Here is a 15,335-nt window from a genome sequence, read left to right on the forward strand (position 1 = left end):
CCATACCAGATTTGGTGGCAAATCAAACAGGTCATCTTTGAGCTCCAACTCCCCCAGTCCCTTGAGTCCACCTTGTATTCTATGTCTCACTCATAAAACCCTACACTGAGAACGCATTTCCCCATAGACTCCCGTCACCACTCCTACCAGTACAAGTACAAGATCAGGAGGAATATATTGTTCACAAAGTCCTTGATTCCAAAGTCAAGCAGTGTAAATTGTGGTACCTGATTGACTGGGAAGGTTACAGCCCAGAGGAGTGCACTTGAGAGCCAGCTGAGAACATTCACATTCCTGTCCTGGTTCAGGTCTTTCATAGGAGCCACTCTGAGAAACTTGGACCCATGTCACCCAGAGGGCATCCCTAGGAGAGGGGATGATGTCATAACCCACAGGCCTTGAACGTTGGCCCACAGGGTTCACAGGAGCAACCACGCTCCAACACACCCCTTGGCAGCCTGCTGACAACTGTTTACCCAGGACTCATGAAGCCCAGCCCCTGTTTGAGGTTCCACCCTTGAGGTCCTATTGGTGGCCTAACCTAAGCCAGCAGCAGGAACAGAAAGCTGTCTGAACTGAGATCCACCCTGCTCTGGGCTGTGTGCTTCCCACTCCCACTCCTCCAGCTTGACTTTCTGGCATCCCAACTCAGCTTGACTCCTGGCATCTGACTTGTGGTTCTGATCTCAGGTTTGTCTCCTTCTTCTGATCTCCCAGTATCCTGACCTGGCCTGACTCTTGACTCCTGTCTCGTGATGGTGGACTCTAGCTCTGACCACTAGATCTGGCTGCTAACTACCCAGCCGTGACAGCACTTTATATACTCAATGCACTGTACAGACATTCTCTCATCAATCACACTCCACTGGCAAGTTATTCAGAGAAAAATTAAAAAGAAGAGAGGAAAATGCAGAATTCATGTTGTATAGTCCTGCAGAGAGATGCCTCTCCAACATGCTCACCTTTGGATAGTGTCCTTGCTCCTATCAAATCTTCTGGCACAGTTAGGCGATCCCTGCTGCTGTCTGATGAAGTTGTGTCTTCACTTAATAAAGAGTTCTGAGATCCATTATTAGATCTGAGAAGCTGGCTTTCTGCCATTTCACTACAGTCTGCCGTTGGATGATCATCATCATGAATCTGGACACAGAAGGATAAAGGCTGATCAACCTCTTCCGTGTTAACTATGTCAAGCCAAGACTGTCTCTCTGGATGAGCCATTTTGGCTATCAAGGAAGATGAGGAACCTTGTGACTTCATGGTGCTTTCCAGGGAGGAGAGAGAACAGGATGCTTCACTTGATAGAGGCGAGATCAACAAGGGCTGCTGCTGAGCCTGTTTTCCGGAACAAATTGCGGGGGGGGGGGGGGGGGAAATAGTTATCTTATTATAATGGCCCATGGAATAGGAGATAGCTATATATATAGTTTTGCTGAAAGTTTCCCACATTTTCAAAGTATGAAAAGAAGTGCATGGTCACAAATCAACAACTTCTCCCCATACACACTTTCACACACCATCGAGTGCACATTCTCTTTTGAAAATGTGAGCATATGGCTTTCAGATATCAGCTAAGGCCTTGTCTATACCAGGGACCCGCTCTGCTTAAAGCCATTGGTTGCCAGTCATTAGGAGTGCAGCAATGGTGCAAACTCCAGTGTAGACATGCACATCCACTATTTGCACTAGTGAGACTTACCCCAGTTTCAAACAGGGGAAAACTCTATCAGTGGAATGCTTATATTTTGGATTTGGTCTTCTTGGTACCTCAAACTTCAATAGATTTTAGTTGTCCCAGCTTTAATGATCTGTGTTCTGGTGACTACAGGTGTCTGTCCTACACGTGTCTCAGACCTTGTCTATACTAGGCAGTTGCACTAGTGCAACTACACTCATAGCTGGCCACCAATGGCTAAAATCAGATCAAAACCCCATTGTATACTAGGCCTGAGGTACAACAGGCAAGGTCCTTCACAAGATGCTATTTAAGAAAGTAAGAAGTCAAGGGTGAAATGCAAAATATTGTTATGACAAAAACTGCCGAAGACAGAAAACAAGGAGCAAGAATAAATGGTCAATTTCCGTCATGAGAAAAGGACAACAGCAGGGTGCCTTCAGATTCTGTATTAGGTATGGTGGTGTTTAATATATTTATTAATGAACTAAAAAAGGAAAGGGCGGAAAAGGCAGTGAGGTAGCAAAATTTGCAGAGGACAAAGTTATATAGGTTAGCCACACCCAGAGAAGACAGAGGAATTTCAAAGGCACTTCACTATGATAGGTGAATGGGCAACATGACAGAGGATGAAAGTGAATGTTGATAAATGCAAAGTAATGTACATTGGAAGGAAAAACTTGTACTACTCATACACCTAACAGGGCTTTAATTTTACTTAATCAACTCAGGAAAGGAACGTGAGCATCACCATGGACAGATCAATGAAAACATATTTCATCAACATGAAGCTATAGTCATCAAACCAAACAGTGTTAGAATGTACGGAAAATGGGATGGAGAAAGCTTACAGAAAATATTATGTAAGTCAGTAGTGTGGTCTCATCTAGGACACTGTATGCCATACTGCTCACCCCATCTCAAAAAGGATATTGCAGAACTAGCTGGGGTTCAGAGAAGAGCGACCAGAATAATTAGGAGCATGGAAAAAGTCTAATATGAAGTGAGATTGTAAAGACTGTGAATAAGAAGGGAGTAATGAATATAATAGATGGAGTAATGAAAGGTATAGAGAAGGTAAATTGGAAGCTTTTTGTTCTCCCTCTCTCTTGACACATGAGCAAAGGGGCAGTTAATGAAAGTAAAAAGATGGCAAATTCAAAACTGATAAAAGGAAATATTTTTCTACAGACAACACAGTTAGACTGTGGCACTAAGAGATTAGCAAGACTCAAAGAGGGACTGAACATTTATATAGATAACAACAGCACCTTGCATTCAAACAGTTGATGTGAAAAATAAAAAGAGTATGGGAAGGGAGGCAAAACCACGTTTCAGGGTTTAAATCAATCTCAAACTATTCAGGATTAGGATGAGACCTTTACGGAAGCATATTATCCCACATCTTCCAACTGTGGAGTTCTTTCACCTTTCTCTGAAGCATTTGGTACTGACCACTGTCAGAGACGCCATGGGTCACAGCACTGAGCCAGTATGGCAATTCTTATGTGGGAAGGGGGTGTTCACCCCACACCAGAAAGGATAGGGTTAAAAGCAGCCTAGGGAGGCTGCACAGGGAGCAGCCAATCAGGGCCCAGCGGGCTTACATAAAGGGAGATGCAGGGCCTGAGACATGCAGTTGCCACAGGGACCCTAAGGAGAGAGGACTGTGTTCTTAGTGGACTGCAGGAAGGTAGCACTTTGAGCAGAAAAGCTGCTGTCAGGGACCGGGGGAGCCAGAGGGAGCTCCTGGCTGGCTGTCGGGTCGTGCTAGCTGTAGGCCCTGAGAAGAGGTGAAGAAGTTGCTGGGACTGTGGGCAAGTGGCTCAGGGAATTGAAGCAATATTGCCGGAGCAGTTAAGGTGAGGCAGCAGGAATAGGGTCCCTGTCTATAGGGTCCCTGGGCCAGGACCCAGAATAGTGGGTGGGCCTAGATCCTCCCCACTCATCACTGGGGAAGTGGCTGGACTATAGAACTGGGAGATACTTCCCCTCCCAGAAGGGGAAAAACACGGATAGTGATGCAGCCGGAGGGCTAGGTCATACAAAGGATGCTGCAGTTCCTGGACTAGGGTGGGTCTACAAGTGGAGACAAGGCCAGGAGAGGCACTACCAGGAGAGGGTGCGCCTGATGAGGGAGCTAATCTATGTGATGGCAAGCAGGGGGCGCTCCTCTGGGGAGCAAACTATGTCCCACTGTGTTCCTAAAATAGGCGAGATATCTGTAATGATCAGAAGAGAGAACATAAAAACTGGGAGCACGGGAAAATGTTGAAGGTGGGTTGCTAGGGAAACCTGCTGGCTAGGCATGACAAACATAATACATACTCCTATCCTTAGATAAAGGGCCAGTCTATTATACCTATTAACAGTACACTAATGATCCATAGATTAACAGCGTATCTAAAAACCAAATACAACATTTTATATTATGCTGTACCAGCTTTTGCGATTCACGATTTCCTTTTAAAGTTGGTGGGAGGGAAATGAAGCATAGTTTCTTCCTGGGGTGTAATCACTAATCTTTTGCAGCAGACAAGGAGAGTTGATTAAAAAAAAAAAAATCCTGGCTAGAGCTATGTGAGTAATTGATTTTTCAGTCACTGGCTGGTCTGAAAAATTGAAAAAAAAATCTCAGTTTGGGTGGAATAGAAACTGAAATTTTTCAGAATTCTCAGTGAATCAAAAAAGGTGGAAAAAAAATTATTTCGTGTCAAACAAAATGTTTTGTTTGGGTATTTTCAATAGAAGAAAATGAAGGACTAGATTCACAAAACTGGAGTGGGGGGGGCAGAGGTGATGTATGGGGGGCTACGTGCCCCCTCATTTGCACCTTGGGTTGTACTGAGCATGCTCAATAACTCTGCTGACACTGGCTGCCCTTCCTCTGTCCCCCCACTATTGGCAGGCACAGGTCGTCCCTGGCAGTGCCCTTATATCCAGTAGCCTGGTAGCTAGGGCACTTCCCAGAGATGGGGGATCCAGGTTGAAATCCCCTCTCTGGAGCAGATATTTGAAACTCAGACCTTCTCTCTCCCAGGTGAGCGACTTAACCACTAGGTTATTCTGGAGTTGGTCTCTCTCCATCTCTACTGTTCCACTTTGTATAAAATATTCATTGGGCCAGAGAAAGAGAACAGGAATGACACTAGTGGTTCAGATACTCATCTGGGAAGATTGATGCCCAGGGTCCAGTGCCAGCTGCAGAGTAGGGGTTTGAACCTGGTTCTCCCATTTCTCACATGAGGGCATAACTATAGGGCATGATGAGGGCGCTGACAACTCCACTAGCTACAATTTTGTGAATGGTGAGTAAATCCCTTTCTGAATCTAGCCCCAACACTGAAATGCTCCGTTCTGATAATGACAAAAGGATTTATTTTGACATTTCCAAAATATTTTCTCTTTTTGTTTTAACAGAAACAATTCATCCAAAAAATTTCATCCAGCTCTAATCCTGGGACCCTGCTTGTAGCACTGACTGCATTCTGGTAACTATATTAAAAACATTTTTTTCAGAGCTCTTGAGCCTAACCCAGCTGCTTACAGAATTTAAATTATTTACACAGTCATAAATTTCATCTGCTAGAATCAGAAGTTCCTCATGGTATCCCAAGAAATAAAGCTGACAATAAGCAAATCAGGAGGGTTCCTCTTCCCTATAATTTAAGTCAAGGAGAGACACTGGCCAAGTATTTGTACCCCAAAGCAGTACAAGTAAAACATAAAAATGAATGCCAATGTGATGTTAATGTTCTGATTTTAAATGCTCAAAAATCAGGAAAGAAAAAATTGGAATTTACATATGTAAAAGAAAAGCCTTAATGATATGTAAACTTTGCATCTGTATGAAGGACTCTTTTTCTTTTCATTTTGTATTACAGAGAAAAAGGATGAGGGGGAGACAGACGAAAAACTCTTCCAGCTCTCTCTCTCTCTATTTATTTATTTTAAAGATATCCAGTATTTACCTAACTTACCATAGTGGTTGCTTTGGAGCTATTGCAATCTTCCATATACTAGTAAATCTTCATTTTAGAGACATTTTTAAAAGCAGATGTTTGACCAAGGCAATCCTAAGGATCCCACTAGAGATCAATGAGTCTTTAGGGCCTCTTTTAGAGAGAAATTACTGACATGAAACCCCTTAACTGTCCTCTTGGGACCTCTGCAATCTATTATCTCAAGGTAGCTGCTGTTTGGGAGCAATAAATACACTCACATGCGGGAAAACCTAACACACATGGGCAGCAACAGTTTTTGTCCTACAAATGTCCAAAAGGACTTGTTTTTAATATTTTTTTTCACAAATACCCAGGGACACTACTCTACATAGTAGACTTATGACCATTCATGTTTTGTTTTTAAACTATCAAACTGATTTTGGGTTAGAGGACTACAAAGAAGCAGCTGAAACTTTACATTGGGAGTACAGCTCAATCCTCACTACCCTAACAGACACCATGAACTGAACTGGCTGCCTATTAGTGTCTGGAGAGAGTTTAAGATGCTGATTTTGACCTTTAAAGCCTCAAGTGGATTGGGACCTTCCTGCCTGAGAAGCCACAGTTTTCAAGAGAGCCTAAGTGACTCGAAAGCTTGAAGTATATAGTCCGGCTTGAGAAGACATACCTGCGCTAGCTCTGACCAAGAATGTACCTATGGCCTTGGATGGGCTCAGAATCAGGGTGGCTAGCTCCTCCTGCTAATTCCTAGCGCACTGGCTCAATCGAATTTACACCTTCCAGCTCTTGTGTAGACATACCCTCAGGAGCATAAATCCCATTTTCAAAAGTGACATAGACACTTAGGGGCCTAAGTGTCATTGAAAGTCAGAAAGATTTAGGCTCCCAAGTGTATCACTTTTGACATGGGTTTGTGTTCCTAAGATAAATGTTACTTCTAATAAAAATTAGAAAGTATGCAACTAGGGTATGGATTCCAACCTTGGGTGTGTCCCAAAGAGCAGATTTTTCATACAAAAGCATCCAAAGTCTGGCAAACTTCAGGGATTTATAGCACAAAAATTCTATATTGAAGGCACACGTCAAAAGCATCACTTCACATACCTTCCCAAAACCAACTGCTCCATTTCAAACATTACCCCAATATGAGACATGCTGTTCATTTGTCCAGTGGCCCTGCTGCTCCAACAGCTGCCTCTGGCGATTTATGAAATTTTGGCCAAGGAGGACTTTGGTATGACATTGAATCAGGTCTGCTGGTGTCTGAGTGCGCTCTGCTAGCTGTGACTAGCAGTTGAAGAAAGCTGTGGGTAGGACCGACCAATGCCAATCAGTGCACTGCCTACTGACCAGTTCTAAAAAAAGACTCGGTTGCTTAGTGGATAATAGGCTTGTTTCCATCAGAAAGGTGATGTGGGGGTGGAGAGATGAAAGCTAAAGGGGGAAGTGGGTGGAAGAAAGGAAAGAGGAGCTTGATGAGGGGAGAGATCAAGGAAATGTGAGTCCTCACAACATCCATCTTGCTTGCACCCCTCCCACTCCTCTGCCTTGCTGAAATCCTAAAGCCAGCCTTACTCCTGATGCAGTGGATTTTACATACAACAGAAGAACATATGGGAAGGAGACACCCAGTGATGGCCTTTGCAGTAATGGAGTGGCAAGCTTCTGGCATGCCAGAAAGAGAATATTAAAAATAGTACCTGATTAAACCCACTTATGGAGAAATGCAGAGATATTCAATTAAAAACTCAAGATCAACATAAGGGAAGGGCAGCTACAAAGTATTGTAACAACCCATTTGCTTTTATGCTGGCACTCTTAAGACAATCATTCACTGCAGTATAAAATTCAAGATACTTTATTCACTACTAGCCTTTGACCCAGAATAAATCTTTGAGCAGAGTCTTTAAGGTTTTCATTCTCTCTGCTATTTATAGCCTCTAGACCACATTTAACTTTCAGTTAGTGCAGGAAATAAAGAATCTTGAATTTTATATACCAGTGAACAATATATGTTCCAGGAGTGCCAGGTGGGTTGTTTGACAGTGTTTAACATTAGACAACGGTTTTAGGAGAGGAAGTGCAGATTAATTTATCTGACTGAAACAGAAGGGGAAATAAGTGAGCGTGTGACACATAATCCTAACTTTATAAACGCAAATTTAGCTCTGGTGCAGGGTGCCAGACGGACATTCCTGCAGACAGATTCTCTTTTTATCCACAGAACAGTACTCACAACTACAGTGCAAGCTTCACTGACTAACCCATGTGCCTCAACGTATTCAGGAAGAACCACCTCTATAGGTGAGGGGGTATTTAGTATTTTACTTTTTGCTTAGGAAAAATCAATATGGGAGCCTCTTAGTACCAACCACGCTCATGTTTATTGTGATGTGGACACCTGTTTACTAGGAACTGGAAATAAGACCAGTTTATTTCATGTCACTGCACTCCTTTTTGATGTTAACAACTTTCATTTATTCCTGGCCTGGGGTGGATTATTTAGTTTGCACTAGTGCCCAGAACACGCTAGGCACTTTCCTAACACAAATTAAGACATAATGTAAGACACACACACACACACACACACATTCACTTCAGCTGCAAAGGTTGTAGGTCCCTCTCCATCTGAACCCCCTCCTTACACATGAGATAAGTAGATAAAAATGTATAGCTAGACCTACTGTCTAGAATATTCCCTTCTGCCTGGCTTCTGTTATAGATTAAAGTAAATGGCTCCTGGGTGAGGGGAAGGGAACATAAAAACAAAAAATCAGACAAATCAACACCTGCCATGAGTTGCAGTGTCAACGTTTGGGCTCAGGTTCCAGCCCGAGCCCAAACGTTGACACTGGCCATTAAACAGACCCTGACCCTGAGCCCTGCAAGCCCAAGTCAGCTGGCCTGGGCCAGCCACAAGTTTTCCACTGCAGTGTAGAGATACCCTGAAAGAGTCTAAAGAGAAAGAGAAAGGAGGGGGTGGGGCAATGTGCTGCAACGTGCAAGGAAGATGATAAGTAACTCACGGCAGGTGTTGATTTGTCTGATTTTTATTTTTATGTTCCGTTCCCCTCACCCAGGAGCTGTTTACTTTAATCTATATCAGAATCCAGGCAGAAGGGAACTGGGGAATATTCTAGACAGAAGCTCTATGGGGAAACAGAAAGAAAGAGACAACCAGCCTAGCTTTAGCAATAGCACTTTTTCCCTTTTTCTTATCGTTTCCCTGTTCAATGTTAGAAGAAAGTGATTTTTTATCATTGTCACATGACATCCTCCTCCCTCCATTCTCTCTCTCTCTCTCTCTCTCTCTCTCTCTCACACACACACACACACACTGAATTAAAGTAATAATTAATACATTTATGTTATGGAAAAATGTAAAAATGAATAATTCCAGAACAGACCCCAAATTTTGCCTGACCCCATTAGAAAGAAATAGGTCTCTCAGTCTGCTGAGTTTGTGCTAATTGAAACATGCCTTTCAGTTTACAAGGTCTGTGTTAATTGTAGGAGAACATCCTGAAACAGAAATCTGTTCTAAAGTAATAAAATAACCATTAAGGACAGCTGTTGTTACAACTCTGTTTTCCAAAATTCAGAAATAAAATTTGTTAACCCCCACTCTTGCATTCTTATCTTGATTGTTCTATTTTCATATGTAACAAGTGGTATGAATGGGCTTATTAAAGTCTGTCATGCCCAATGATTTTAAAATAGTCATGGTAAAAAATAAATAGGCAATAAAATGTAAATGTAATAAAAAATATGTTAAGTAAAATAAAATGTAATTGTAAATGCATGTTTAAATAAACAATAAAAGGTTAAGGTGCCAGCCTTAAAATAAAAAAAACAACTACCCAGGACCGTTTGGCTGAAAAATGCACTGGGTGAAATAGACTGATAACCCTGAGGGCACACCGGAATCCACCCACAACCACCCCAAGGACAGAGGGGGGCCAAAGAATCGAAAAACAAGATAACAAGTCATCATTGCTGTGCCATCTGCGTGATTGATTTTCACTTCAAATGTGAGAACAGCATGATGAAGAAAACTCCATAGACTTGTATGAGAATGAATCCCTATAAAAACAGATCCTAAAGACTGGGGTCTTTGGGTCTGGTTCTGCAACCAACTTCCAGGGGCATTGGATGCGCATCTGACAAGGCCCTGCTCCATCCTCGTGTCCAGGCTGCCTGGCCAGTGACTTGGCACGAGCAGCTTCTAGGCTGGTAACTATAACAACAACCTTGCAGAACTTGTATTCACAATAAACATGGCATATTGCCTTATCCCCTGAATAAGATCCTGCTGGTTTTTATTTTCTAAGTATAACACACACACACACACACTCACTCACAAACACACACACTCGAGTTCCAACGGTTTTAGGTCCCTCTCTCAACACCAAACCCCCTCATTTCAAGCTAATGAGAAGCTTACTCATGAGATAAGTAGATAAAAATCGATATGCTGGGTGACTATGAGCTAGATTCTTTTCAGTATCACAGAAGAGACTCTTTGGGAGGGATTTAAATGAGGGCAGGGTAGTGCCCTCCAACTTTCATTCTAAAATGATAACTTTTGGTTTAGCTCTTCGTGCAGATTAATCATTTCGTCCATGTGTTCAATTCTCAGTGCACTATCATGGAGAAGGATGACATATTAGTGTGAACTGTCACCAGGAAGGAGGAAAGGAAAGGATGGAGGGGAAGGGTGCAGCAAAATAAGAGCATCCATATTTCACAGGCAGATTAAATAAATGCTTACAGCCCTTATTGTAAATTATTAGTCAGATGTGCACCTTTTGAAGAGGGTGTGATGACATTTGTGCCAGCGGTTTAGCAACTGGAAACAAGCTAATTACTGTAATACATACCAAATGAGGAGGAGGTGGCTGTTCTGTGTAAGGAGGGGGTGGAGTCTCTCCTGCTATTTCTGGATCTTCATGTTCACTCTCACTATAGCATTCTAGGAAAAAAGAGTAAAATGAAACAAAAAATAAATAGACACCCATTTATTCCTTTTAGCTGCTCAGCAGCTGAAGATCATTATATGATTATATTCAATTGTATGATGGAGTTGCCGCCGATTGCAGGGAACTGCACTCAATGACCCAGGAGGTCCCTTCCAGTCCTATGTATTTTGGTCTGAAGGCCAAAACCCATGGTCTTAATGTCTCCTACAGCAGTATCTCTTCATTGGTATTTTATGGCAACTTGTTTTGAAATGTATTTTTATTCCAATGTTATCGTTATGGCAGGAGTCATCAGATGGCACTGCCATAGACAATTTTACCAGTTCCTTTTCTTGGCACGTGAGCAGTTTTCAGTCTGCAGAAATGCTGTGTTGTTGGTTTTGCAATTTTGGGGAAGCTGTGGCAAGCAGTAGGAAAGTTTGTTCCCTTGCTTAGTCTCTCTATCTCGTGTCAATTCCTGGGGCAGAGTTGCTCCCGGAGAAGGAGGCATTGGTGTTTTGGCCAAGATTCCTGGAAGAGGGTGATTGCCTGCATACTGTTTGTGACCATCTTCATTCTAGGATTGATGTACATAGGGTCAAACAAACAAGTTGCACTAAGAATACACTCAGATTCCACCTCACTATTTTTAACTCCAGTGACAAAGACCTGAAAGGCCCCAACATCTGCTACTGCTCAGCAGAGGGACAACAAAATGAATAAAAAGGAAAATAGTAGGGGAGTTAGTGGAAGTATTCACTGCTGCCACTTGGGAGGGGTTTTTTTAAAACTAGATGAAACAAACAAAGCATTCACAAACATGGTATAGGTTCTAATCCAGTTATACTCTTTTCCGGACCGAGAAATTGAGACACAGAGCTTAAAATGGCAAAGAAGGTGACAAACGAAATCAGCATGCTGTTGGTCCTAACTTCCAGGGCCCTGCTGTAGTCACTGAAAAACACTGCTTCCACTGGATTAAATCCCTCAGCAGCAGCCACCAGCACTGCAGATTCAAACTTGGAGCAAGTGTTTATCTGAGAGACTTCAGTCTGTTTAAATGCTTTCCCGTACCACATACCATGTGCGACAGAGTACACACATACCCTGTACCTGGACATCTGCTCTGAACTGAGACATTGTGTGGTCAGCAAGAATCAGTTAAGCAAAGTGTAATGACGACAACATCAGTGGGTGCTGGCAGACTGAGGTACTGACTGTCCCTGTGGTTTCAATTGGAACCAGTATTCTGCACTTCCTCTTCTAAGCTGTTGCACAATATTACTATGTGCTGCTAAACAGCAGTAGCAAGACCACCTTACTATCTTTGACATCGCTTACAGGGAGTTTGTGAGGTTTCTATTTTTATGTTCATGAAGCGTTTTGTGGTTCTTGGATTTCATGGCATCATACAAGTGTGCAGCATCACCATTTGGTAACAATCAATTATCTTTCAGATAAATTATTGGCTGTACTTTTTTTCCCCTTCTTTTATCTATGGAAAACTGTGTGGGTCACTTTTTTGGTTCTAATAATTCACCTGTCAGCAAAAAGCTCTGACGTGAAGACTTTAAGCAAAGGAAAGATGTCACAAAGATGTTGATGAAATGACATCCAGGGGATTTGCCAGGTTTTGTGTAGTTTTGCACATGTTCTCATTTTATTATTGGCAGAACTAGAGGATTATTTTATAACATAGCTACGGTTTTGTTTACTGCAAACTTTGGCCAGCTACATATTTTAAAATCATATTTAGAATAACAGATTGAAATTTTATGCCAGTAGAAACATTTAAGAAATCAAAGGAACTATTGATTAATAAATAAAATATTCTTTCTGCGGTTTTTCTTTTATTCACACACATGACACAGGAAAAGTAAAATCTATATCTGGTTTCTGATATTGGAAACTGATTGAAGGAGGGACTAAATACACAGGAACCATTCCCCTCAGTCTCCCCCCTAAAAAGGAGGAATCCAAGAGTGGGGATCTAAGAGCTCTTTGAATAGTTATGATGTGTGACACTCAGGAAAGACTTACAATACTGGAAACTGCAGCATGTCCTTAGGCTATGTCAGCATTTTCCCAAAATGTGAGGTGTGCACACCTAGCTAATGGCAAGAAGATGGATAAGCCTTTAACCACACACACACACACATCAGGAGTACAGATCAGGAGATGGGGAGGGGTGCATTTTCCTGAAAACAGCGGTGCGGGGTGTCAGCTTTAAAAAGTTTGGGCAATACTTGACGATGTTAAGTTTGTTCTGATGATGAAGTGCTGGTAACTTGGTCACCTGCTGCAGAGGTCAGCTGGGTAGAGTTTCTCAGGACAGGAGCTCTCTCGTCTGCTTACATAGTTCCCATTAAGATCAGTTGACTTTCCTAATTTTAATTGCTTCTTATTTTCCTAACTCTTCTCTTGCTTCAGCTATTTCTCCAAACACAACCAGCATACTGTACTTCCTGGAACTTTCATTTTTAAGCTCCTGTTTGTTTCCATAATACTGAGAGGTTGCCAGTCAAATTATTGTCATCATCTTTCAATCAGCCATTTTGCTGCTTGTCTAAACAGCTCAAGCCAAAGCTGGACCCCTTTCCTCCTCTGGTAAAATTATAGACTGGGTTCCCTGCTACCTAAGATTCAGTATAGCAACGTGCCCTCCACTTGCCCCAAACCACTCTGCTCTAACACCTGGGTGAGGGGATGAAAAGGCACTAGGGAACGTATCCACAAATGGCAAGTTTCTGGAGAAAGCCAGTGGACCAGTGAATAGAGGTTTCTCTTAAAGAGAAGGAAGGGGAAATGCACTGTATCCCAGTCAAAACAAAGGAGACAGTGAGGCATCCTGATTCTCCAGGCACCTCAAGTTATCATCACCAGTGATTTCTATCAGCACAAATAGCTTGTAATACCACTCCATATGGCACTGAACTAGCTCAGCAAAGTTAACACTAGCACTGTATGAATGAGTCCTATGTATGAGCTATGCCCCATTCACAAACGTGGCAGAGGGCCTAAAGCAGGGCGGGGTTAACCTTTTTTCTATCATGGGCCCATAGGCACCAACTCCTGGGTGTTCCGGTGCTGGAGCACCCACGGGAAAAAAAATGGTGGGTGCGAAGCCTCCCCCTACGAGAACCTCCCCCTCCCCCCAGCACCTCTTGCCCGCTGGTGGGACCCACCGATCAGCACCACCCCCTCCTTCCCAGGGCCTACTGCCTTCTGCTGATCAGCTGTTTCATGGCATCAGCAGGCTCTGGGAGGGAGGAGAGGAGCAAAGGCAGAGCGCTTGGGGGAAGGGGAGGAACTGGGCAGGGAAGGGGTGGGAAGAGGCGGAGCGGGGGTGGAAAGAAGCAGGGCAGGGGTGGAGTCTTGGGGGAAGGGGTGGAGTGGGAACAGGGCCTGGGCAGAGCTGGGGGGAGCACCCCCACAAATCAGAAACTCAGTGCCTATGCACAGGCCATTGACCCACATAAAAAAATCAATCACGGGCCACATACATCCCCACAGGGGGGCATGGAGCCTCAGGGCTTCCCACCCGCAGCAGGGAAAGCCAGTGCTCACAGCTCCAGCCCCACAGGGTGGGGCACTGAGGCTCGGGGCTTCAGGCCCGGAGCACCAAGACTAGCCACGAGCCAGATGAAATCAAGCAACGGCCAGATCTGGCCCGCATCCTGTAGGTTCCCCACCCCGGCCTAAAGAGAAGATTGTATCAGAATTCTTTGATGCTCATAACACAAATAGAGTGAACCATTTAGGCTGTAAACTCCTTGGGTACAGGGACCTGCTATTTTATATCTCTAAAGCACCATCAACACATATAGTACTGTATTAATGAATAAATTAAGGGAACTCTTTTAAATCATAAATTCCACAGTTGTCAGACAGTTAATTGTTGTGCCTTGGTTGATATGGAAATCAGATATTTCAGGGCACAACTGGCTTTTTGGTGCTAGTGAAACATGCAACAGCTGATGAGCCACAAACTGAAAGTTTAAAAAGAACAGCGTTGATATGAAATTAATTGTAGCAAAAATCTCACTGTGTAAAAAAAATGAAATCGTTCCATGCAGAAATTGTGATGTGAACATACCTTCTTCATTCTTTCCATTGGATGCCTGAGGAATTACAGCTAGCCCCAGTTTATTTAGCCACCTATGTTATAAACAAAAAGCAAGCACATTTTAAGGGATATTTGTATTCTACCCTGCAACACCTCTGACAGTCTTCAGATACAGTGATCTTCCTATCTTTTATTATCACCACCAGTATTTTTTTCTTTCATCCTCAGTTTAAACTTCCTGTGGGATTCAGAGCTGGTCTACACTAAAAAGTTAGGTTGAAAAATTTCTTGCCCTCTGCAATGTAGTTAAGCTGACATAAGATCCAGTGTAAACACCACTAGGTTGATGGAAGAATTCTTCTATCAACCTACCCACTGCCTCTTGCAGAGGTGGATTTGCTACAGCAATGAAATAACCCCTTCCGCAGTGCTACAGCAGCACAGCTCAAGGTGAGCCCCCCTGTAGTGCAGACTTTCCTTAAAGGGTGCTGAATACCTGCTACTCCCTTTGATTTCAAAGGAAGTTGAGGAGCATTCAAGCACCTCCCAAGGAGATATGTACTCCTCACCTCACAGGTTAAGGAACAGTTTATAAGGCTATTTAGAAATCCCTCTGTTTTTAAACTGCTTCCATACATGGGTATCTGAACCAGTGACTTAATTATTTAAGA

General features: G+C 43.0%; 1 protein-coding gene across 8 annotated transcripts in view; it reads right to left on the reverse strand.

Moving 5' to 3' along the window:
• IPCEF1 (interaction protein for cytohesin exchange factors 1) overlaps positions 1-15,335 on the reverse strand; it is a 123,477-nt gene that overhangs the window by 25,917 nt on the left and 82,225 nt on the right. For 7 of the 8 annotated variants that reach the window (XR_012158098.1, XM_073337709.1, XM_073337710.1 and 4 more), the window contains 3 exons: positions 14,695-14,756; positions 10,521-10,612; positions 963-1,335 (listed from right to left, as the gene is read on the reverse strand). Coding sequence is in view for 7 of the 8 variants with exons in the window: in XM_073337709.1 (XP_073193810.1) it covers positions 963-1,335; positions 10,521-10,612; positions 14,695-14,756 (527 nt within the window). In the remaining variant the exon portion in view is untranslated. The remainder of the gene's footprint in view (positions 1-962; positions 1,336-10,520; positions 10,613-14,694; positions 14,757-15,335) is intronic. The other variant, XM_073337715.1, reaches the window with a different exon arrangement.

The sequence above is a fragment of the Lepidochelys kempii genome, chromosome 3 (genome assembly GCF_965140265.1).
Source record: "Lepidochelys kempii isolate rLepKem1 chromosome 3, rLepKem1.hap2, whole genome shotgun sequence".
NCBI lineage: Eukaryota > Metazoa > Chordata > Testudines > Cheloniidae > Lepidochelys > Lepidochelys kempii.